Source organism: Amblyraja radiata, chromosome 18 (genome assembly GCF_010909765.2).
Source record: "Amblyraja radiata isolate CabotCenter1 chromosome 18, sAmbRad1.1.pri, whole genome shotgun sequence".
NCBI classification, from domain to species: Eukaryota; Metazoa; Chordata; class Chondrichthyes; order Rajiformes; family Rajidae; genus Amblyraja; species Amblyraja radiata.
The window spans coordinates 41,699,180-41,725,923 of NC_045973.1; the positions used below are offsets into that span (position 1 = coordinate 41,699,180).

At 42.2% G+C, this 26,744-nt stretch overlaps 1 protein-coding gene across 4 annotated transcripts in view; it reads right to left on the bottom strand.

Moving 5' to 3' along the window:
- Positions 1-26,744, bottom strand: part of tsen2 (tRNA splicing endonuclease subunit 2) — a 55,701-nt gene that overhangs the window by 17,262 nt on the left and 11,695 nt on the right. The window contains exons 1-3 of one of the 4 annotated variants that reach the window (XM_033037237.1): positions 18,938-19,537; positions 12,876-13,111; positions 9,685-9,766 (exon numbers count right to left, since the gene is read on the bottom strand). In XM_033037237.1, coding sequence (XP_032893128.1) covers positions 9,685-9,766; positions 12,876-13,064 — 271 coding nt within the window. In that variant the 5' untranslated portion in view covers positions 13,065-13,111; positions 18,938-19,537. Of the gene's footprint in view, positions 1-9,684; positions 9,767-12,875; positions 13,112-18,751; positions 18,878-18,927; positions 19,538-26,744 lie in introns of those variants that run through there. The other 3 variants (XM_033037234.1, XM_033037236.1, XM_033037235.1) reach the window with 3 other exon arrangements.

The window sequence follows — 26,744 nt, forward strand, 5'->3', positions numbered from 1 at the left end:
TTAAAAATAAGGGGTGGATGGCTTCCGGTTGGCGCCACGATGTGAGTGGAATCGCGCCATTACAGCTCCGCAAAAAACTGAATTTAAAACGGGGGTAAAAGGGTCAAACAAACGCACTTACCACAGGAGATCGATTGCGAACGGCTCCGGCAGCGTTTAAAAGGTGCGTGACGTCATCAGGCGCGCGATTTTAAGAAGAAATTATGACCCAGCGCTCCCCCACCCCCACCACTGGAAAAAAATCTACGAGAAAGGAAACTGGCCTCAGCTCGAGTGCAGCTGCTGCTTCTCAAGAAGATGTCTCACAGAGGAAAGCTGAAATGGAGGAACTTAAGACTACCATTCTAGGTGAGATAAAGAAGCAGAGGAAGGAGTATATGGAGGAGATAAAGAAGCAGAGGAAGGAGTATATGGAGGAGATAAAAAGTTTAAAAGCGGATATGCTGGTGTCTCACGAGAAAAATAAAGAAGATAAAGAAGACTTAATAAAACAAGTTATAACGACGGTAAAAAGTATGATGGATGAGTGGAAGGAAAAGGCTAATGCCGAGTTACAAACTCAATTTGAGGATGTAAAGGATATAGCTGCTGGGATGGAAAGAAAGCTGGATGACAAGATAGATCCTACTATAATTTCGCTAGACTAACAAGGCGAAGCAATTAAAGAGCTAACTAAAATTGCTGAAGTGAATACTAAGGAGACCGAAAAACTCCGTGCCGAGAACAAACGCCTCTTAGAATTATTACGTAAAACAAACGAGAAATGTATTGATCTGGAGGGACGCCAACGCTGTAAAAATTTGCGTATAGTTGGTCTGAGCGAAGGTCGTGAGGGGAGTCAAGATCCTCGAAAATTTGTTGCAAAACTTTTAATGGATATTCTGAATTTGGATCATGAACCCCTGTTGAGCCGTGCACATAGGGCTCTAAGACGGGCCCCTGGGATAGGTTCATCGCCCAGACAAATGATTGTAAAAGTGGCCTTTGACCATGTCTTCGAAGAAATGATGAAGATAATAATAAAAAAGAGAAACCTGAAATACGAGGGAGACAACATCAGTATTTTTAGAGACTTCCCAGCAGAAGTGGCCAAGAAAAGAGCACTATTTAAAGAAACAAAAGGTATCCTGAGGAATTTACAGAATACTAAGAATCTGAGATATGGCTTGATGTACCCAGCAATACTGAGAGTAACTTATGATGACAAGGAATATCGTTTCGTTAAGCATACTGAAGCATTGAAATTCGCCCGAGGCATACAGCAGAAGCCAGAAGATGAAGAGAGAGAAGATGCGGAGGAAGAACCCGAGGGAGAAGGAGAGGACTGAACTTTTATCATCGACCTGTGGTTATGAAATACTCACTTAGAAGGAAGTGGAATAATGGGCATTTAGTAGTAGTTCTGTATTAATTATTAGAAAATATTTAATTATTCCATGATAATAGTATTACATATTATAGTATTAAATATAATTGATATTAGTAATTAGCAAATAGTAATATGAATAATAGAAATAATTACTAAGTACTAAGTATATAAAGTTAGTACCCCACCCCAATATATATAGCATTTGAGATAGGAGCTGGTATAATTAACATCTTTTTTTTTAATTAAAAAAACGGAAGTCTTTAGATTAATGGCCACGTTAGTGTGGCTTTCACCTTCACATACTACACACTATACAAGTGTAGTTTCTTTTTTTTCTGAGCACCCTATTAACACCCTTTACTTTTTTTTTATTATTGATATTTCTTATTGTTTTTGTTTTTTATTGATCTTATATTATATATTATTTGAATGTAGATGTGAAGGATATTGTGTATTTAGTTTAAGAAGACATAGATGCGGATTAAGGTGGATAGAAATTCTCATTGGATTGATGTCCGGGTGCAACGGGGAGCTGGGGGAGTCAAGAAGGCTACTCCAAAAAAAGCCGCCCTAATAGTAAAATGCATGATATAAAGGTGAAGACTGGGGGTGATGGAGTAACCTTCTGCAGTTGGAATGTAAAAGGAATTAATGAACCAATTAAAAGGGGAAAGGTGTTAGCTCAGTTGAACAGATTGAAGACAGATGTCATTTTCCTTCAAGAGACTCATCTTAAAAAAGATGCTCAACATAGATTAACAGCTAAATGGATTTCTAAGGTGTATCATTCTACATTTATTCATAAATCTAGAGGAGTTGCAATAATTATTCGCAAAGGTATACCTTTCATACAAAGTTCTATTATAGAGGATAAAGAAGGCAGATATGTAATAATTACAGGGGAATTATATTCAAAAAAGGTAATTTTAATGAATATATATGCCCCTAATTTTGATAATCCATTATTTTTTAAGAAAATATTTAATAATATTCCTATATCCACTCAACACAATTTAATAATTGGAGGTGATTTAAATTGTACTTTAGATAACTATCTAGATAGATCATCTGCAAAAAGGAAAGCTGCCTCGAAATCAAGTAAAATCATAAATGCTTTTATCAATACATCTAATATTAAAGACATCTGGAGGTTAGATAATCCATCCGGACGAGAATATTCTTTTTTCTCGCCCGTACATGGAACCTATTCGAGGATAGATTATTTTTTAATAGATTCTAAATTACTTCCTTTTACGTATGATGCAAAATATCATAATATTATCATCTCGGATCATGCGCCATTAACATTTAAGATAAAATTAAAAGATATATCTAATAAAACTACTACCTGGAGATTTAACCCTCAGATATTAAAGGACAATGACTGTTGTAAATATGTGATGGATCAGATTAAATTATTTTTTGAAACTAATGATAATCCTGAAACTTCTCCATCACTATTTTGGGACACATTTAAGGCATTCATGCGTGGCGCAATAATATCCGCACAAGCACATCTCAATAAAGAAAATCGAAAAATAGAACAAAATTTAGAAAATGAGATAAAACGTCTAGATAATGAAAATATAAAACAGCCTTCCAAAGAGTTAAGTAATAAAATTGCATCAGTAAAATATAGATTAAATAAAATATATTCTAATCAAGTGATTAAACTTTTTCAACAAACTAAGCAAGTGTATTTTGAATTTGGAGATAAGCCACAAAAATTACTAGCACGACAGCTTAGAAAATTAGAAGATGAGAAGATGATACACGGAATTAGATCTGAGTATGGAAATATATTAATTACTCCAAAAGATATTAATGATAGATTTTTACAATATTATAAAAATCTTTATTCGTCAAAACTAACAGGACAAACAGATAGTATGGAAATATTTTTACAAGAATGTCAAATCAATAGCTTAGATCAGGAAGGTAGAGAATTGTTAAATGCTGAAATAACAGTAAAAGACATTATAGAATCAATTAGTTCGCTAAAGAACGGAAAAGCAGCGGGCCCAGATGGCCTGAGTGCAGAATTTTATAAAAAATTTCAAGATCTGATTTCCCCAAGATTACAAATAATGTATAGATATGCATATGACCAAGGAAAATTACCAGAATCTTTAAATGAATCCACAATTACACTCATCCCTAAAGTAGATAAGGATTTGGAAGATCCTGGATCATATAGAGCGATTGCCCTTTTAAATACAGACCAAAAAATATTAACTAAGGTCTTATCTAGGAGATTAAGTTTAGTGATCTCTAAATTAATACATTATGATCAAACAGGTTTTATCCCAAAACGTTACTCATCCCATAATCTCAGACGTCTGTTTAATATTATATATTCAAAAAGAATACGAGATACGGAACTAGCGGTTATATCACTAGATGCAGAAAAAGCGTTTGATCAGGTGGAATGGATGTATTTACTTAATATAATGGAAAAGTTTCAATTGGGGGATAGATTTTGTAAATGGGTAAGAATTTTATACTCGAATCCTATGGCAAGAATTTTGACTAACCAAATTTTATCAGCCAAATTCAAACTCTCTAGGGGATGCAGACAGGGATGTCCGTTATCACCCTTATTGTTCGCATTGGTGATAGAACCATTGGCGGAAAAAATTAGATCTGAACCTGAAATATATGGCTATAATACTGATACAACAATTAATAAAATTTCTTTATATGCAGATGATGTTTTGATTTATATTACAAAACCGGAAATTAGTATTCCCAACCTGCTAAACATTATAACTAAGTTTGGTGCATTTTCTGGGTATAGGATTAATTGGGATAAAAGCGAGATTATGCCAATAACAGGAATAAATCTAAATACATTACAACAATACCCATTAAAAGTAGTTACAGACAAACTTAAATATTTAGGGATTAACGTAACTAAAACTCATAACTCATTAATAAAATCCAACTATCCTCAACTATTAGATAAACTTAGAAAAAATATTTTATATTGGAAAACACTTCCTATATCCATGATTGGTAGAATAAGTGCCATAAAGATGGTATTTCTACCGCAGTTGTTATATTTGTTTCAGGCTATTCCTTTTTTTCTTCCGAAAACTTTTTTTAAAAAAATTGATAATATTGTCAATAGTTTTATTTGGGATTATAAAAATCACAGAATAAATAAAAAACATCTATGCAAAGCTAAGATAAATGGAGGATTAGCACTTCCAAACTTTTTATATTATTTCTGGGCTGTTCAGATTAAGAATATGAATTTCTGGTGGGTAAATATGGATCATGAACCGACATGGTTAAATATAGAAAAGGAAGACTGTCTACCTTTCAATGTAGGTTCGATAATTTTTGCACCAACGGAAGTACAAAAAAAATATTATAAAGACAACCTAATAATATATAATAATAGACGTATTTGGAAACAAATAGTTAAGACTCTACATTTGGATAATCTCTCATTTAGATTACCAATTATGAATAATCCATCGTTTAAACCTGCTATATTAGATGGGGGGTTTAAACAATGGGATGATTTAGGAATTACAAGGATAGAACACCTTTATAGAAAAGGAAAATTTCTTTTATTCCAGGAGTTACAAGATATTTATGGATTGTCTCCACAACATTTGTTTAGGTATTTACAAATTAGAGATTATATTAAATCCAATACACAAGATTATAAAAATAAAGAAGCAGGATTGTTAGACGAACTGTTTAATTTATATCCAAATACAGAAAAATTAATAGCCTATATATATAACATCATTTTGGATAAGGAGAATCCAATAACGGAAATATATCGTCAAGCATGGGAAAATGAAATGGGATTGGCTATAACAAAAGAAAACTGGGAAGAAAGTCTACAACGAATACACCGGTGTTCATTAAACGCCAGACATATACTGATACAATTTAAAGTATTATATAGGTTACATTATTCGAAAACTAAATTAAATAGTATTTTTCCGAATCTCTCCGCTATTTGTGATAAGTGCAAGAAAGCAGAGGCAAATTTAATACATAGTTTCGTTACATGTCCTAAATTGAATTATTACTGGACAGAAATTTTTAAAGTTATTTCTGAAGTCATCAAAGTTAAATTGGACCCTAACCCAAAGCTAATAATATTTGGAATTCCGGATTTACATCTATCACTTACAGTAAATCAAAGAAATTTCTTTGATTACTGTTTGATAATTGGGAAAAAAATCATATTGAAATTTTGGAAGGGAACATTATCCCCCACAACCAAAATGTGGGCAACAGAGATGATGGAGACGTTACATCTGGAAAGAATTAGATTTGTCCTATTGGACAAGTATAATTCTTTTGAACAGATATGGTCTCCATATATACAGTATTTAGAGAAGTAGCTGTTCTTGGCAACACAGCTCGGCGTGCACCCTGCGGGATTTGGTGAGAATAATTCATTTTTATATTGGAATTAACATATATGTCTTTATTGATACTATCACTTGTAGTAGTGTTATTAATAATACATATTGTGGTTACTCAAATTTTTTTTTTTTTTTTTTTTTCGTTTCTCTTTTCTTTCTTATATATAATCAAATTATTATTTAATCACTCTCTTAATGATTTATAACTGTTCTATTCTTTCTCTATCATTATTTCTAAAAAAATAGTAGATAAGTATTACTAGTGTTTTACTTAATGCAAATTGAATTAATTTGATATAAAGTTGTTTGAAGCATTGTAATTGATTACCTTTAATAAAAAAATATATTAAAAAAAAAATAAGGGGTGGATCCAGTTGAGGAAGGTTTAATGGGCAGATGCAGTTAGGTAGGGAAGGGAGGGGAAAGGAAGATAGACACAAAAAGCTGGAGTAACTCAGCGGGACAGGCAGCATCTCTGGAGAGAAGGAATGGATGACGTTTCGGGTCGAGACCCTTCTTCAGACTGGTTAGGGAAGACTGGAGATAGCGATAGAGACTGGGAGATGATAAATGGAGACAAATGGTGGGAGATTTATGGAATCTGATAACAAAAGAAGGGCATGTGGAACCAGAGAAGGAAGGGAAGATGAACAGTTGGAACCAGGTAGGGAGGGGAAAGAAATGGGTGTGTGGGATGAGCTGGGTGAATCAGAGGGTCAGAGAAAAAAACATAGCAGGTACAAATTACCTAAAATGGAAGAATTCGATGTTCACGCCATTGGGTTGCAAGCTTGTCGAGGGAGCAGGAAGTGCCTTTCCTCCAGTTTGTGTTTGGCCTCATCCTGTCAGTAGAGGAGGCCAACAACAGTCAGTGTGGGAATGGAAGAGGAGTTAAAATGGCTATCGACTGGAAACATGATGGCTGTTACATGCAGTGTGCAGATGCTCGGAAAAGTGGGCGTTTCGTCTACTTTGGCCTTGCTGTTGTATAGGAGGCCACATTGACAGCACTGGAAGCAGTAAGGAGGAGGTCGTGGGGGGAAGAAGCATGTGAATCTGCCTCACCTGGAAGGATATAGGGTCTAATAATGCAGGGGGAATGTCCCTAGGGCAGGATGGGTGGGTAAGGAAGAATGAATTGGGGCGTCACTAGGAGAGTGATTCATGTGGAGAGCAATAATGGGTAGGATGGGGATGATGTAACTGGTGGTGAGAATACACTGTAGATGACAGAAGTAATGAAGAATGATGTGCCAGATGCAGAGTCCGATAGAGTGAAAGGTAAAGACCAAGTGAACTCTTACCCATTTTTAATAGGGAGAGGCAGGAAATGGAGAAGATGGAGGTTAGGGCACCATTAATCACGGTAATGGGAGAAGAAAAAAAGGATATTTCAGATGTCCCGGAGGGGCAAGTCTCATCTCCAGAACGGATGGGCGGAGATGGAGAAACTGAGTGAAAGGGATGGCATCCCTTCTAATACGTCCTGGCTTCTTTTTTTTTTGTTTAGTTACCTTAGCTAGCCCTAGACACTTCCCCTGAGTGGATAAAGGATACCTCTAATTCTCTGTATACGTTGAACTCAATCAAACTGTCCAGCAAATTCATTACTTCCTCCTTCTTGGCCAATGGCATTTACACAGAGAGTGGTGAATCTGTGGAATTCTCTGCCACAGAAGGTAGTTGAGGCCAGTTCATTGGTGGCCCTTGTGGCTAAAGGGATCAGGGGGTATGGAGAGAAGGCAGGTATGGGATACGGAGTTGGATGATCAGCCATGATCATATTGAATGGCGGTGCAGGCTCGAAGGGCCGAATGGCCTACTCCTGCACCTATTTTCTATGTTTCTTGCAATGGGAACGCACTGCAAATGCACCAGAAGATTTGCTAAACTCTTTAGAAGATGCAACAAAATAAAATAATTATTGAATTCAGGATGCAAGCTAACATCAAGCACATACAATATCTTAAATCAAATATGCGAGGGTAAAAGCAGCCCGTCTCCATGGTTTCTTATTTCCATTTAAAACCAGACATTAGCATTCTCAACTACTTGCAGTTTATTGTTCATGATATTGTCATTAAGTTTTATAACAGAAATTCCTAAATTGTAACTGAACCTGATTTTGCAACATTGTTGTATCAACAAATCTACAACCTCCCCCATAAAATCCTTTCGATACAACATTATAAAAATTCAAAATATTATAATCTTTCCAAAACTTATTCTGGAGCCAGTAAGTTTTGATTATTTTACAGAATATACCATGCTACCTTTTCAAAACATTAAATTCAACACAGCCTGAAAGAATTGACTGGCATGTTCTTGTTTAATACTTTAATTTATAAACATTTTTTTCTATTTTTCTTCTACATCTTAATATACAAAAGTCTATTTTTTGTTTTGGATGTCAGACAACTGCTTTATCTTGACTAAAGACCATACGACTCAAGTGCAAAAATATTAATGATCCACCAGTACTTTGTCATCCTCAGATGATATTATTTAACTTACTTGCTCAAGTTCTCTGGTAAACAAAGGTTTCTGGCTTCAGAAAACAATTTACAGGGTACGTTAAATGTTTGGTTTCTAATCATGGGATTGTGTGCCCTACGTCACTGAAAGCACAGTGGCACAGCGGTAGAGCTACTGCCTTGTCGCGCCAGAGATCCGGGTTCAATCCTGACTACGCAGGCTTGTCTGTACAGAATTTGTATGTTCTCCCTGTGTCCTGCGTGGGTTTTCTCCGAGATCTTCGGTTTCCTCCCACACTCCAAAGGCGTACATGCTTGTAGGTTAGCTTGGTATCAATGCAAATTGTCCCTAGTGTGTGTAGGATAGCGTTAATTTGCGGGGATCGCTGGTCAGTGCGGACAATGGGCCGAAGGGCCTGTTTCCCGGTTGTATCTCTATAACAATAAAAAAACTAAACGAATGTTTGGCTTATGACATTGCGCTGAAAAAGACTTCTAATCAAAAGGTAGAAAAGTATGCACTCTGATTATTAATAACCACTTTCTGTTATTTGCACTTTACCAGTTTATTTATTCATGTGTGTATATATTTATATCATGGTATATGGACACATTTATCTGTTTTGTAGTAAATGCCTACTATTTTCTGTGTGCTTAAGCAAAGCAAGAATTTCATTGTCCTATACAGGGACACATGACAATAAACTCACGAACTTGAACTTGAATCTACATGGTGGGAGAGGGGTGCACCAGACGATGAAAGGCCATCTGCAGGTCTTACAAGAATCTCAAATTCTACATGAATTTTGTGTGAACCAGATTTCTGAAACATTTAAATTTCAACATATGTAATTTTATGTTGATCCTTTGAAATATCCTATGCATTACAATTGAGATATAACACGCTGCAAGTTCCTGGTGACCCCCACTGTTAGTGATTGGTTTGTGGGGAATAAGACCATAGATGGACATCATCTATCAACTTGCTCAAAGAAATGATCCTATTTTAGTGCCTTCCCTCTCAGTGGAAAATGCTGATTCTGCTGTGGGGGGACGTTCATGTTAAATTCTATAGTGAGTTGTGTCTTTTCTTTTTTATTTTATACGGATGTATGGAAACCTAATTTCTTCAATGTACAGCACTTTGGTTTCAATGCAAGTTGATTTAAATGTGCTATATAAATAAAATTTACTTACTTACTATTACCAACCTCACACAGTTGACATGTCTCATTAAGACAATGGAGTAAACAATAAGATTCTTTTTTGAAAAAGAGAAATTGGCCTTGTTAATGGAGTCCTCTCTTCTTCACACTGATTGATCTGAATTTGTCAATATATTATTTAGTGAGCCACTATATGTGGCATGTTCCAAAACACCAAACATTAAGAGTCAACTACTATGGACCTAAGAAATTTAGTCAAAACAGAATTTAAAAATAGTTACCTTTCCACTTGGCAAGTAAAGCAGGGTCTGAAATATTGTAAACTGGTCTGCTTCTTGAGAGAATTCCTTTTCCAAAATAACCCTTCAAACAAAATTAATAACAATTTCAAAATTAGCAAACATTTGTATTAACATTTGAATCAACAGATTCAATCATGGATGAGAATAAAATAAAGTGATGTGGCTTTTAGCAGTTCTCTGATTCTCTTTGAAGTTGGTTATTGAATCTGTATTCACTCTCCACAGACAGAATGTTCTAAATCCTAATCAAGGGTTATGCAAAAAGACTGTTCACCTGACCCCATCTCTTACTCTTTTGTCATTCATCTCAAATCTGTACCCTCTATGACAGAACTTGTGGTCATTAGGCAAGGCAAGGCAACTTTATTTATATAGCACATTTCATACACGAGGCAGACTCAAAGTGCTTCACATAAAAACATGTCATACGATAAAATGAAATCATAAAATGAAATAAAATAGAAGAATTAAAATAAAATAAAAGCAAAGTTAAAAATGCATTATAAAAAGTGCAAAAGTAAAAAGTGCAATGTAGTTAAGATTTAGCTGAAAGCTAAAGTAAACATAAAAGTTTTCAGTCTTGTTTTAAAAGTGGTCAAAGTTAAATAATTATTTTTATTTCCTCCAACTGAAACCTCTCCCATTTTAAACACTTTGTATTAAATCTCTTCTTTGTTATCTTTGCTCCATGAACTCTGGATTCTCCAGCATATCCAAGTAACAGTATCCCCTTGAGTGAATATCATCCAAGAAGGGTCCCGACCCGAAACGTCACCTATTCCTTTTCTCAAGAAATGCTGACTGACCCGCTGAGTTCCTCCAGCTTTTTGTGTCTCGCCTCTATAACATTATCATGTTCTTTCTAATGTGTTTATTTTTGTTCATGAAATGATAGTGGAGCTAATAAAAGCAGCATTTATAATCAACTCTAATCTTCCTCGAGAAGACGACAGACACTTATCATCTTAAACAATACAATACAATACAATACAATACCGTTTATTTGTCATTTGAACCTCACATGAAGTTCAAACGAAATTTGGTTTCTGCGAAAAGAACCAAGACACACACCAACACAATTTACACAAACATCCATCACAGTGAATCTCCTCCTCACTGTGATGGAAGGCAAAGTCTTGTCTCTCCCCTGCTCTCCATTCCTCTCCCGAAGTCAAAGTCATAGCCCCCGGCGGGCGCTAGCAAGTCCCACGGCGACTTAAAGCCGCGCGGGGCGATGTAAGGCCCTGCTCCGGGTCCCGATGTTGGAGCCCCCGGCGGGCGCTAGCAAGTCTGCGGCCATTTAAAGCCGCGCCGGGCGATGTAAGGCCCCGCTCCAGGTCACTTTCAACCCCGCAATTCGAGCGGGAGAAGTCGCCGTTGCCGGTGCCCCGCAAAGCGGTCTCCCACCGGGGACCCGCGAGCTCCCGGTGTCACCATCCACTGGAGTCGGGTCGCAGCAGCGCACCACCACAGCTCTCCACGCTCCGAAGCTGGCCAGCTCCATGATGGTAGGTCCGCAGCTCCACGGTGCTAGGCCCCAACGGCAACGGAGACCCGACAGGGAAAGGTCGGGTCCCCGTACAGGGAAGAGATCTAAAAGTTTCCCCCACCCACCCCCCCGCCCCCCACATATACACAGTCAAAAACCCACCGCAAACTATACACACAACAGGACAATAAAATAAAAAAAAGACAGGCGGACTGCAGAGGCCACTGCGACGTCGGTCGCGCCGCCGCCGCCACAGTAGTTCAAGTGGTTCTTCTGGTGAAGGTACTTCCATGGTGTTGTTTCTTCAGGAATTTTAGACCCGACAGAAATTAGGGAAATCAGCCCCTTGTGGACATAATTGAATGCAATATTGGCAGCTGAAGTGCTTTTATAGAGGTTTAGTAAAATTCCACCTTTTTATTATGCTGCACAATCAAATTCAAAGATATGTGCACCAACTCACCCAGATCTCCAGCTCAACACAGTTTTAAACTATAATTTAGCTTGTCTGGCCCCTCTTCATTCTTCCAGCACCTCAAGGCTGCGTGCTCAGCCCCCTGCTGTACTCACTCTATACCCATGACTGCGTAGCGAACCACAGTGCGAACTCCATCATCAAGTTCGCTGACGACACCACTATTGTGGGGCGTATCACTGATGGGGATGAGTCAGAGTACAGAAGAGAGATCGAGCAACTGTCCATATGGTGCCAGCGCAATAACCTGGCCCTGAACACCAGCAAAACCAAGGAACTGATTGTGGACTTTGGAAGGAGTAGGAGGGGGACCCACAGCCCCATTTATATCAACGGGTCGATGGTTGAAAGGGTCAAGAACTTCAAATTCCTGGGGGTGCACATCTCTGAAGATCTTTCCTGGTCCGAGAACACTAACGCAATTATCAAAAAAGCTCATCAGCGCCTCTACTTCCTGAGAAGATTACGGAGAGTCGGATTGTCAAGGAAGACTCTCTCTAACTTCTACAGGTGCACAGTCGAGAGCATGCTGACCGGTTGCATCGTGGCTTGGTTCGGCAATTTGAGCGCCCTGGAGAGGAAAAGACTACAAAAAGTAGTAAACACTGCCCAGTCCATCATCGGCTCTGACCTTCCTTCCATCGAGGGGATTTATCGCAGTCGCTGCCTCAAAAAGGCTGGCAGTATCATCAAAGACCCACACCATCCTGGCCACACACTCATCTCCCTGCTACCTTCAGGTAGAAGGTACAGGAGCCTGAAGACTGCAACAACCAGGTTCAGGAATAGCTACTTCCCCTCAGCCATCAGGCTATTAAACCTGGCTCGGACAAAACTCTGATTATTAGCAACCACTTTCTGTTATTTGCACTACCAGTTTATTTATTCATGTGTGTATATATTTATATCATGGTATATGGACACATTTATCTGTTTTGTAGTAAATGCCTACTATTTTCTGTGTGCTTAAGCAAAGCAAGAATTTCATTGTCCTATACAGGGACACATGACAATAAACTCACTTGAACTTGAACTTTCAGACCTTCTCACATTGTGTTGAAAGTCATCAGCCATTGTAGACCATGTCCAAGTCCTCTTTAAACCTTTCACTGTCTCTTCACTATTTATCAAATGGCAAATCATCTGCAATTTTTAAAATCATATCCTGTACAGAATACACTGAAAATAGCAGAAATTCTGAAATACCTTTCCATAAAGGGCTCTTATGTCCTCGGGATTTCGCACAATTACATTGTTATTTATCATTTCAGCATAATAATGTTCTTGCTCGTTTGAAATGGTTTCTTCTTGAGTGAACCACAAAGGAAGAGGTGCTTCATAAGACTCATACACCCTTCGCTTTCTTTTTGGTGGGCGAAATATTGCTTCTGCCATTTTACCAAGGAGTCCTTCAGGGTAACTTCAGGTGACAGGGTGGAATCCTAAAATAAAAATAATATTCAGGGATTAGGATTAAATTATTTTAAACGAGTTTTAGAGGGGAAAACAATTTATGAACTAATTAGAAGATCAAAACAGCTACTGCTGGAAACACTCAATAGATCAATTAGCATTAATGGAAGAAAAAGTAAATGTTTTAGGTTGAAGACAAGTGCTCTCTGATGTAACAAACATTTATAGCATTTACTGTTTTAAAAGAAAAATCACTTTCTGATTAGACGATCAAAGTATATTTAAGATTCCAAGTAAACCATTAAATCATTCTAAATTTCGTAAATCATGTAGGCTTTTAAAGCCCCACATCTAACTATATCTCAGACTGGTTGCAAGCAAGCAGGGTATTAAATAACTGATATAATAAGGAGCTCATTTAAACAAACCCCACTGTTAAATGTATTTGTAACAGTAAAGATTATCCTGCAGTATGGTCGCTTTTTCTGGCATTAGGAAGAATGAAATATGATTGTAGGAGCTTTTGCAAGTGTGTATTAAAGAAGAGAGCAGAAGCAAAATTAAAATGTGTGGGAAGGAACTGCAGATTCTGGTTTAAACCGAAGATAGACACAAAAAGCTGAAGTAACTCAACGGGAAAGGCAGCATCTTTGGAGAGAAGGAATGGGTGGTGTTTCAAGGGTCGAGACCCTTCTTGGAGACAGGTGCTACCTGGCCTGCTGAGTTCCTCCAGCACTTTGTATTTTGCTTAATTCTCTTAAAGTCTGACAAAGGAGAAATAATTAAACAGTAAAAAACGGACTCCTTGCCGAATCCCTTGAACACATTAATGTTGAATTTTAAGATTATTAAATTGGTCGAGCAAATCGGTGTTTTAAGACCAATGGGCAGAAATATGCTGTTGGTTGTGCTTTTTGGGGCTAGTTCACATCTTGGAATTGTCCCCACATTTATAGATGCCAGTACTGTAGTTGTGTTGCAGCTGAAACTGCAGCACATCCTCACACCCAACAGCAGGATGCTGCCAGGTACAGCCTTCTATATCTATTGCACTCAGATGTCACTTGATAACAACTGGAGTCGTTAAATTAGTTGAAGACTGGCTTCTGTGATGGTGGTAATCTCTCAGGCCAATTAGGCAGTCAACAGCATTTATCAAAAGGAAAATAATCATATTTAACCGACAGACAAGATAACAAGGAACTAGATGATAGTTCAACATTTTAAATAGGCATTCTACAAGGTGCAATGCAAGAAGTTGTTACTCAATCATTTTGGCCTTGGAAAATGTTTTTTTTTTTTAATAGGCCATCTCAAATTCTGGGATTTCCACAAAGATTTTTAAAGTGTTATTTCATGTATCCAGCCAACACAGAACACATCTCACCCTAATGGTCTTTGACACAAAGATTCATAAAATTAGAAGAACATATGAACACAAGTGGTGGTTTAGTTAGGACACAGGGCACAGAAATGAAAAATCCCATTTTCAGTTAATACTTCAAACATTTACAGATCACTAAATAAAAGTTGCAATCATTAAATTTCAAAATATTTCAATATTTATTAAAATATTCTTGGGGAATATTTAAATATTAATTGGAATTTATGTATAAAAATGTTTATTTGTAGGGTGGGACTGATTGATAAAACACAATAAGGGATTTGAACAACATTAAAAACTCACACCTCAGCATCAAAGCATCCGGAAGTGGCGGCGCTGGTGAACGGCTGCGGCTCACCTGCAGTCCGTTTGTTTTTACTTTTTTGTGATGTTTTTTTCGTTTTGTCTAGCTAAGTTTTTGGTTTTTTAGGTTGTGTTTATGTGGGGGGGGGGGGGGGGGGTTGAAACAGGGCTTTCTGTCTCTCCCTTCGGGGGAATGCGACTTTTTTGTCGTATCCCCCTTCTCTGCCTCCGTCTGCGCTGAGGCCTAATGGCGGAGCTGGCGACCTCGAGGCTCCGGAGGCAGCCTGTCAGGACTCGCCCTGGGCTCGCTCCCGTGAGGGCGGCCCAGCTTGGGGCTGGAACGGCGCTCCCGTGAGGGGCTGTGACGCTCCCGTGAGGGCGGCCTGGCGAGGGGCTGAGACGGTCCCGTGTGGGCGGCCTGGCGAGGGGCTGAGACGCTCCCGTGGGGGCGGCCCAGCTCGAGGGAAACGGCGCTCCTGTGGAGGCGGCCCAGCTCGAGGGAAACGGCGCTCCCATGGGGGCGGCCCAGCTCGAGGGTGGAACGGCGCTCCCATCGGGGCGGCCCAGCCCGAGGGTGGAACGGCGCTCCCGTCGGGGCGGCCCAGCTCGAGGGTAACGGTGCTCCCGTCGGGGCGGCCCAGCTCGAGGGTAACGGCGCTCCCGTGAGGGCGGCCAGGCGCGGGGCTGAGACGCTCACGCAAGGGCGACCTGGCTCGGGGCTGGAACGGTGCTCTGGTGGCTGAGGCGGCGTTCTGGCGGCGGCGGCCTGAGTCCAGGGTTCGGCCGCGGGCCAGTGGACGACGTCGTCAACAGCTGCGTCCGCTGGACTGGAGGGCGGCAGCTTCGACCACCCCGGGCCGCGGTGTCTGAACCGGCCCTTTCGCGGAGCTCGGTGAGCCGCGGGACTGATTTACCATCGCCCGGTGGGGTATCGCCTCAGCGCAGAGGGAGAAGAGGAGGGAAGAGACAGCAGCCCTAAGATTTTTGCCTCCATCACAGTGAGGAGGTGCTTGGTGGACTCCTGTGGTGGATGTTAATTTGTGTTTACTGTTTGTTCTGTTGTCTATTATTGTATTATTGTATGTATGACTGCAGGCACGAAATTTCGTTCAGACTGAAAGGTCTGAATGACAATAAAGGAAATTCAATTCAATTCAAGCTATTGCAGTGAAACTGATTGTAAATTCTTGAAGTTTTCTGGTAGCCATGACCATTGTTACTCATACCAGATGCAAAATCAAAATAATGAACCGAGTTTAGATTCCACAGATGCTCTGGTAGGATTTAAACTTGGATCTATGTTGTTAGTCCGCACAACCTTGGGATTTGTTAATCCTCACAACCTTGCGATTAAATAAAAACATGCAGGACCACAAGATTGTCAGAGAGACACCTGAGCAATCCTCATTGTACAGATAGATCCTAGAGCAACCAAGCATGAGAAGTTTCTTCTGAAGACATTCCCATTCACCCGTGGTCCAGTTCAGTCTTAAGACTCAAAATACTCCTCTCCCCACTTCTCCTGTCATAGTTGTTTCTCTTCACCAACTAATTGTCATTAAATCATATTGCATCTCGCCCACCTCCTGCTCTCTTTCCCCTTCCTCCATTCATGACAAATACTCAGCATCCCATCCCCACTGACCAGCTTTCCTTCATCATTCTGACAAATGGCTTGGCATCTGAAACTTTAACTATTTCCCCTTCCATAGTTGCTCATTGCCTCACCTATTCCCACTACCATAATCCCTCTTACCCTAAACATTGCAAGCCCCTTGCTTCCTACCCCACCATCGCCCTTCTCTGCTCTCTCCATGTCTACTTATCCCCTTTTCTTTTTCTCCCCATATCATGTAACCCAAGAAGACAGCATGTTGTGTCTACGTGTAAACCATCATCTGCAGTTCCTGCTCTCTCTCTTCCACTCCCATCTTGAAATATCCCGATTATTCCCATCCTTTCCTAAACTCTTCACACGTTTTCACACACCCTGCCTCCATGATCTGCCTTCCCACTCACCACCAACCTCCTCCTCTCCAGGACGGGCAGACACTAAATGCTGGAGTAACTCAAAAAACGATGATAGACACAAAATGCTGCAGTAACTAAGTGGAACAGGCAGCATCTCTCGCAACTCTCTGATGACCCTCAGACTATCCTTGATCAGACTTTGCTGGCTTTACCTTGCACTAAACATTATTCCCTTATCAAGTATCTATCATAGAAACATAGAAAATAGGTGCAGGAGTAGGCCATTCGGCCCTTCGAGCCTGCACCGCCATTCAATATGATCATGGCTGATCATCCAACTCAGTATCCTGTACCTGCCTTCTCTCCATACCCCCTGATCCCTTTAGCCACAAGGGCCACATCTAACTCCCTCTTAAATATAGCCAATGAACTGGCCTCAACTACCTTCTGCGGGAGAGAATTCCACAGATTAACCACTCTCTGTGTGAAAAAAGTTTTCCTCATCTCGGTCCTAAAAGATTTCCCCTTTATCCTTAAACTGTGACCCCTTGTTCTGGACTTCCCCAACATCAGGAACAATCTTCCTGCATCTAGCCTGTCCAACCCCTTAAGAATTTTGTACGTTTCTATAAGATCCCCCCTCAATCTTCTAAATTCTAGCGAGTACAAACCGAGTCTATCCAGTCTTTCTTCATATGAAAGTCCTGACATCCCAGGAATCAGTCTGGTGAACCTTCTCTGTACTCCCTCTATGGCAAGAATGTCTTTCCTCAGATTAGGAGACCAAAACTGTACGCAATACTTCAGGTGTGGTCTCACCAAGACCCTGTACAACTGCAGTAGAACCTCCCTGCTTCTATACTCAAATCCTTTTGCTATGAATGCTAACATACCATTCGCCTTCTTCACTGCCTGCTGCACCTGCATGCCTACTTTTAATGACTGGTGTACCATGACACCCAGGTCTCGTTGCATCTCCCCCTTTCCTAATCGGCCACCATTCAGATAATAATCTACTTTCCTGTTTTTGCCACCAAAGTGGATAACCTCACATTTATCCACACCATAATCAATCTTAATTTATTAGCCAAGTATGGTTTGCCACATACGAGGAATTTGGTTTGCCATACAGTCATACCAAAAAAGCAACAAGACACACAATTACATAAAATTTGACATATGTAAACATCCACCACAGCAGCTCCTCCACATTCCTCACTGTGATAGAAACATAGAAAATAGGTGCAGGAGGAGGCCATTTGGCCCTTCGAGCCTGCACTGCTCCCACTGGTGGAAGGCAATATCTATACACAGTCTTATTTATGCACAGTAAATCGATCGATTGTAATCATGTTTAAGAAGGAACTGCAGATGCTGGAAAATCGAAAGACAAAAATGCTGGAGAAACTCAGCGGGTGAGGCAGCATCTATGGAGTCATCTATGTAATCATGTATTGTCTTTCTGCTGACTGGTAAGCACGCAACAAAAACATTTTCACTGTACTTCAGACGTATGACAATAAACTAAACTCAACTGTGAAGAGGAGTTATGGATGATGTTTTGGGTCAATACCTTTCTTCAGACTGAGAGTAAGAGGAAAGGAAAATGAGAGATATAGAACGATTGAATGAAATATATGCAAAATGTAACGATGATCAAGCAAACTGTCCATTGTTAGCTGTGGGAAAGGTGAAAACGAGTTACAACAACGAAGTTCACCAGGACGACAGTGAAACTAGCACAACGACTAGGATGGAGAGATAGATGGGGGGGGGAGAGAATGAGGGAGAGAATGAGACAGAATGAGAGAGAGAGAGAGGCAGGGAAAGCAAGGGTTACTTGAACCTAAGAGAGGTCTGGGTCGGCTGGGTTGTAAGCTGCCCAAGCGAAATATGAGGTGGTGTTCCTCCAATATGTGCTGGGCCTCACTCTGCCCGGAGAGGAGGCCCAGGACCACAGGAAGGTTAGTGTGGGAATGGGAGGTGAAGGGTTCAGCAAGCAGGAGATCACCTGGGCCTAGGCGGACTGAGCGAAGGTTGTGCTCCACTCGCCGATGAATCATTCACCGCCCGCATGTGGACGAGGAGCGCTGCTTCCCGCCGGCTGCAGAGGCTGCTCTCTCTGCTCCCCGGCCTCCCCTGGCAGCGCCGCCCGCCCGCCCGGCCGCCCGCCGACACCGCACTCACCAGAACCCACACTCAAATGGCGTCTTCCTCTCACCACCCAGCGGCTACACGACTCTACTCGACTCACCGACCTCCTCTCGCCGGGACCCGCAGCTCAAGCGGCTCCTCGCCGGCCTACTCCTCCCCCTCCTCCTCTCGCAGCGCTAGTAACACCGCACTCAAATGGCGCCCCGGTTCCCGCATCATTCTGCCGGGACCTGAGGTAATAAATACACCACAAGCCGTTGACGGTGCTTTCACACGCTTTATTCAATCCACAACAACAGCTGTAACCCACGATGTTCAGCTTTCATTACGGGGTACTGTTTCTATCTGTAATGTAAGCGACGACGTTCACCGTGGCTCAGACTTGCCAGTGAAATGGCTGAAGCGTTTACAGCTTTTAAAATATACATAGAATCTAAAGCGAGAATTGGTGGAGATGAGGGCAGTTGTCAAAGCACACAGTCGGATCAGTTGGAAATTTGGCCTTAGAAGTGCCAGATTCAGTTTAATTCGGACAAGTGTGAGGTGCTGGTTAAAAGCAAGAATAAAGTCTACAGTAAATGGCAGACTTGTGAGCATTGAATCCCTCTGAATCCCACTTTGGGTTGCAAGTCCATAGCTCCCTGAAAGTGACAACCTGAGTGACAGCTTGCCTGCCTTCATCAGTTGGGGCACTGGGTATAAAGGTTTGGGAAGTCATGTTACAGCTGTATGAAACTTTAGTGATGTTTAAGAAGGAACTGCAGATGCTGGAAAATCGAAGGTAGACAAAAATGCTGGAGAAACTCAGTGGGTGAGGCAGCATCTATGGAGCGATGGAAATAGGCAACGTTTCTGGTCCAAACCCTTCTTCAGACTCAGCATATTTGTCTACCTGAAACTTTAGTGAAGTCATATTTGGAGTATTGTATTTAAGAAGGAACTGCAGATGCTGGAAAATCGAAGGTACACAAAAATGCTGGAGAAACTCAGCGGGTGCAGCAGCATCTATGGAGCGAAGGAAATAGGCAACGTTTCGGGCCGAAACCCTGCCTATTTCCTTCGCTCCATTGATGCTGCTGCACCCGCTGAGTTTCTCCAGCATTTTTGTGTACCTTTGGAGTATTGTATGCAGTTCTGATCACCACAATGTAGGTTTGGAGGCATTGAAGTTCACCAGGATGCTGCCTGTAATGGGGCATATTAATTATAAAGAGAGGTTGTACGAGTGGATTATTTTAGCTGGAGTAACGGAGACTGAAGAAGTATCTAATGGAAGTATGTAACATTGTCACAAGCATAAATTTGATAGGACATAAAATCCTGTCGTGGCTAGGCAGCCTCTCTGGAGAACATGGATAGGTGACGTTTTGGCTCCAGACCCTTCTGCACAAAGATCTTATAGCAGATATAATCTTTGCTTCTGCAGACTGATTGTAAAGGGGGGGGGGGGGGGGGGGGAGGAGGGAGGGGGGAGGGAGGAGGAGGGAGGGAGGAGGGGGGGGGGGGGGGGTTGATACTTAGGTTAGTCGGAGGTAAATAGCCAGTCTTTTTCACAGGGTGGAAAGGTCAAATACTAACCTGGATAGGTTTAAGTGAGAGGGAGATAGTTTAAAGGAAAAGGTGCAATGCAATTTATTTTATACAGAGGTGCCTGGAATGAATTGCTATGTATATTTTAAGAGGTGGAAGAAGCAGATACGATAGCTACATTTAAGAGGCAGATATATGGGCACATGAACAGGTGAAGAATAGATGTATATAGACCAGGCGTAGACAGATGGAATTAGTTAGATTGGTATCATGGTCGGTGTAAACATGGTGGTCGGAAGGACCCATTCCTTGGCTGAATGGTTCTATGTTCAATGCATAGAATGGAATTGCAGTTTGAAGCCTGCAAATATTAACCATTAGACTACTGAAGAACTTCTAATGCCCCTGTCCCACTTAGGAAACCTGAACGGAAACCTCTGGAGACTTTACAATACAATACAATACAATACAATTTTATTTGTCATTTGAACCTCGTTGAGGTCCAAATGAAATGTTGTTTCTGCAGTCATACATACAAAAAGAAAAAGACCCAAGACAACACAATTTACACAAACATCCATCACAGCGCATCTCCTCCTCGCTGTGATGGAAGGCAAAAACGTATCTCTCCCCTGCACTCCCCTCTCCCCCCCCCGATGTCAGAGTCAAAGCCCCCGGCGGGCGATGGTAGTTGTCCCGCGGCCATTAAAGCCACGCCGGGTGATGCAAGGCCGCGCTCTGGGTCTTGGTGTTGGAGCACCCGGCGGGCGCTAGCAAAGTCCCGCGGCCATTTAAAGCCGCGCGGGGCGATGGTGTAAGGCCCCGCTCCAGGTAATCTTCAACCCCGCAACTCGGGCGGGAGAAGTCGCCGTTGCAGAAGCTCGGAAAAGCGGTCTCCCAGCAGGGACCCGCGGGCTCCCAGTGCTCCCGTCTGCCAGACCTGCGGTTGGAGCCTCCGAATCTCCGGGGGTCGGGTCACAGCAGCGCGCCACCACAGCTCCACCCGCTCCGGACTCGGCCAGCTCCGTGATGGTGAGTAGGTCCGCAGCTCCGCGATTGGAGCCCCAGGTCGTTCCTGCTGGAGGCCGCTCCACGTTGCAGCCCCAATGACAACGGAGACCCGACAACGAAAAGGTCGGGACTCCCGTGCAGGGGAAAGATTTAAAAATTTCCCCCCCCACCCCCCGCCCCCCACACACATACCCCGTCAAAAAAAACAAAAAAACTACATTGAAACGAGACAGAAAATAATAAAAAGACAGACGGACTGCAGAGGCCGCTGCGACGTGAGTCGCGCCGCCCACCGGCGCAACTCTGGAGACTTTGCGCCCCACCCAAGGTTTCCGTGCGGTTCCCGGAGGATTTTGTCAGTCTCCCTACCTGCTTCCACTACCTGCAACCACCTGCAACCTCCAGGAACCGCACGGAAACCTTGGGTGGGGTGCAAAGTCTCCAGAGGCTTCCATTCAGGTTTCCTTAAGTGGGACAGGGGCATAAGTCAACCTATCTGTAGTCTGATGTGGGTTTTTCTGCAGTACTCTAGGGTACAGTTGTATCATAACTTATTTACTCATGAGACCTAGAAGCTTCATGAAAGCACAACCTTTAATTGTGGCACGGGGTATTTTTTTACCCTTATATCCAGAGAAACCTATAGAGCAGGGTACTTTTAGAATATTCTAAAAATATTTAGACAGATACGTGAATATGGGCCAAATGCAGGCTAATGGATGAGTTGGGCCAAAGGGGTTGCTTACAGAATTTGAAAATGTACAATAGATTAATAGGCCACCATTCACATTACATAAAAGACCATTCCACATAGGATTTGCATTATATCAATTTTCCTTTTATGTGTATTCCGAACATGCCAAAGGGTTATTTTCCACTGATTTTCCAAAGAGCATTTGCAGTGGCTGCACCCGGCTTCCACCTCAGCACACAGCATTGGACCTTACAATATGCCAGTCTACAACATTCACTTTTGGACTGCCGTTCACTGGCAGATCAGCAAGCCTTCAGCAGACCAAAGTAGAATCTTTTACAAAAATGATAACCATACAGTAACCATTGCAAATGTTCCAATGAGAACCAATATTAAAGAAACATCCCTTAGTTTGTTTGATCACAAGAAAATAAGATTAACAGACTTGCAGTCAAATTTCTTCCTGCAACAATTTTTGTATAGAAACATAGAAAATAGGTGCAGGAGTAGGCCATTCGGCCCTTCGAGCCTGTACCGCCATTCAATATGATCATGGCTGATCATCCAACTCAGTATCCTGTACCTGCCTTCTCTCCATACCATGTAAAGGGTAGGTGGCACAGATTTACTTAATGAAGCATTTTAGTTTTAGTTTTAGAGATACAGCGCAGACACAGGCCTTTCGGCCCACCGAGTCTGCACCGACCAGCGATCCCCGCACATTAACACTACCCTACACACATTAGGGACAATTTACACTTATACCAAACCAATTAATCTACAAACCTGTATGTCTTTGGAGTGCGGGAGGAACCCGAAGATCTCAGAGAAAACCCACGCGGTCACAGGAAGAATGTATAAACCGTACAAACTGCTCCTGTAGTCGGGATCGAACAGGGCTCTGGCGCGACAAACGCTGTAAGGCAGCAACTCTACCGCTGTGCCACCGTGCCGTGTTCTGTGACATAATGCTCATATTCATCCATTGTAATATTGGGGATTGTTAGAACCTTGTCATGTGGTAGACAACAGGGTAAGAGCCTTATAGATTACATTTCCCCCTCATTTTTTTGATCTCTAGATGAGGTGGGAGATGCTGCAATACAGGAGTTGAATGTGGGCCTTACATGCACCATCTACAGCAACATCAAGAGTACCTCACACCTGATAGCCCATTTTCTTTCCTGAGGTCAAAATAGATAAATTTCAGTTCCTGGTTCACTTTGGTTATAATCTTCACCCATTCTCATTTGCACGACCTGATGTTCCTCGTACCTTCAGAGAATAGAGCTCATGGCAAAGTGGAGAAAGATTCAGTTTACCGGGCTGAAACAGAACATAAAAGCTCACTTTCAATTCTAGATCCAGAGCCAGTTTGAACTGGCGACAGATTGTCATCAATTTATGGGCTTATACAAGTCATTAATATATATTAATGAAAGCAGTAGTCTTAATACTAATCAAAACACAAAGTGCTAGAGGAACTCAGTGGCCAGGCTGCATCTATGGAGGGAATGGATAGCTGACGCACTGGCTTAGGATCCTTCTTCAGCCCTAATCAAAGATACTAATACTGATCCTGGGGAACTATTGCACACTTCCCTTCAGGTCGATCAACAAACCATCACCACTATCTTGTTCTTGTTACTTAAGGGCCTGTCCCACTATGGCGACCTAATTTGTGAGTTTGGAAGAGTTTGCGCTTGCCACAAACTCGTAGCATGGTCGACACGTGGTCCTAGGGGGTCACTGTAACTCTCCTTCATGCTCGAGAGAAGTTCCCGCATACTCGTGGCCTCAGTTTGGTTGAGGAAAAATTTTCAGCATGCTGAAAAATATTCCGCAAGTAAAAATTGGTCGGCATGGTTCTTTTGAACTCATAGTGCAGTGGCGTGGGGTCGCTATGTAGTTACAGGCAGTCGAGGGCAGCCGTAGGCGCAATCTGCTTTGCTGACCGGGCATTTTAATTGGCTCATTGGAGTTTTCAGAACCAAGGAAAACCGACCGGTAATGTTAAATGCCCGCTAAATTTAATTAAAAGTTGTCTGGCTTCTTAAAAGTGTTTCCACTCTTTCTCCTCCCCTACTCCCCCCCCCCCCCTTCTCTCCACCATCTCTCTACCATACACTGTGCCAGCCGTCTTTTACCTTCCTGTTCATCACGGGTGTGAATTTCAGAGAGCGCTCCCCCGCTTTCCCTGGACCCCGCCTTTGCGATGCGTGTGCGTGTGTGTGTGTGTGTGTGTGTGTGCGCTGACGGTCGATCCTGCTCGCGGTTTCATCGCTGACGGTCGATCCAGCTCGAGGTTTTTCAGGCGAGTGCCCTTGAGTTTGAAGGCCGAAGACAGTTGCTAAAAAGTCGAGTAAGTGGGTCAAGCCCTTTAGGCAATTTCGTCTTTGCCCTGCTACTGCCCCTTTTATTGCATTTCCTTAAATCTAGACGTCAAGCTTATTATCCGGCAGTTTTTCCAAATGCTTTTCCATAAATATTAAATCAACCATCTGTACCTTCTTTATTACCTTGTCAATAAATTCTAACAAGTTCATTAGACAAAATTTGTCTTTAACAAATCCACTCCAGCTTTCTGACTTTAATTATTTTTCCTTGGTCTTTGCCCACAGATTAAATGGACTAGTTTGCAGTTTAGCCAAAACCCTTTTTTTGTATAAGGGTGAAACAGTTGTAAGTTTACAGCCCTATGGCACCACTTCTGAATCTATGGGTGTTAAAACGTGTTGGCCAGTTATAATCCCTCATTTACAAACCTCAGTAGCCTGAGATGCTTGCCATCTGGATCAGCTTATTTACCCACTTTAAGAACAGCTAGCCTTTCTAGTACTCCATTTTTATCATTTTGTAGCCCATACAAAAGCTCAACAACATCATCTACACCAGGACTCCAGCAATATGTTCTTCCTTGCTAAAGAGAGATGTAAAGTACAGTACTCATTTCGTAGATGATCCACACCCTCTGTCATAAGTGCTACTTCATGCACTTGTGCTGAACTCGTCAATTTTACCACCTTTGACACCAACTCCCACACTGCCCTCAAATTCACCTGGACTATTTCTGACAGTTTAATTTCTTTTCTATCTTTCTGTCTCCATCTCAGGAGCCTAACTATCTTCTCTAACGAGCTATCTACTCGAAACCAATGGATTCCCACAGATACCTCAACAACACCTCCTTGTCTCCAGTCAGGATGCCACCCCTTTCTCGCTGTTTCTCCATCCCTGTTGCATCTATTCTCAAGAGCTTTTGCTCCAGGACTTCTGAATTGTCCTCTTCTTCAGGAAATGTGACTTCCCCTCTGCCGTGGCTGATGGGGTAATCACACACATTTCTTACACTTCCAACACATATCTGCTCCACAGAAAGAACAAAGATGCAGATGCTAGATGCAGGAAGATTGTTCCCGATGTTGCTAGATGCAGGAAGATTGTTCCCGATGTTGTTAGATGCAGGAAGCTTGTTCCCGATGTTGGGGAAGTCCAGAACAAGGGGTCACAGTTTAAGGATGAGGGGGAAATCTTTTAGGACCGAGATGAGGAAAACATTTTTCACACAGAGAGTGGTGAATCTGTGGAATTCTCTGCCACAGAAGGTAGTTGAGGCCAGTTCATTGGCTATATTTAAGAGGGAGTTAGATGTGGCCCTTGTGGCTAAAGGGATCAGGGGGTATGGAGAGAAGGCAGGTACAGGATACTGAGTTGGATGATCAGCCATGATCATATTGAATGGCGGTGCAGGCTCGAAGGGCCGAATGGCCTACTCCTGCACCTATTTTCTATGTTTCTAAGATAGAATTCCCTTGGTCCTCATCTTTCGCCCTCCTCGTCTCCATATCCAGCATAGCATCCTTTGCCATTTCTTCCAGTTCCGACAGGATCCCACCACCAGCCACATCTTCCCCTCTTCCCTTCCTTCTATGCTTTCCACCGGGATCACTCTCTCCATAGTCTGCTCATCTCTTCCTCACATCACCTCTCACAATCCTTTCTCCTGATCAGAATATTTTGGGATTCCTGTTTGCTGCCAATCTTTACTCCTACCATCTCATTTCTTTTGTCACAACACCTTTGAACTTCAGCCCGATTTTCACTTTTTTTGTTAACCCTAGAAATAGAAATAGAAATAATTTTATTGCCACACAACCAAGGTCGGTGGTATTTGGGTTGCCAGCAGCGGTACAATAATAAAGAACACAACCACATTAAAATTTTACACAAACATCCACCACAGCATTCATCACTGTGGTGGAAGGCACAGAGCTTGGCCAGTCCTCCTCCATTTTCCCCCGTGGTCGGGACCTCCACCCTCCACAGCCGTTGCTGCGGGCGTCCAGATGGTAAGGGACAAAGTCAAAGTCCAGGTGAATCCAGGATCGGCTCTTCCCAACCAGAGACCGCGGCTTCAGGCTGGTGTAGGCCGCAGGCCGGCGGTCAAAGTTTTAAAGTACCTGCCGTGCCGCAGCCGGAAGCACCACAGTCTGCAGGGCCGGCGGTCGAAGCTCCCCTCCTGGGGTGATGTTAAGTCCATACCGCGCCCGCGGTAGAAGATGGCCGCGGGCCGGCGGTGGAAGCTTCTTCCCCCGGGTCCCCAACGTGAGATCCC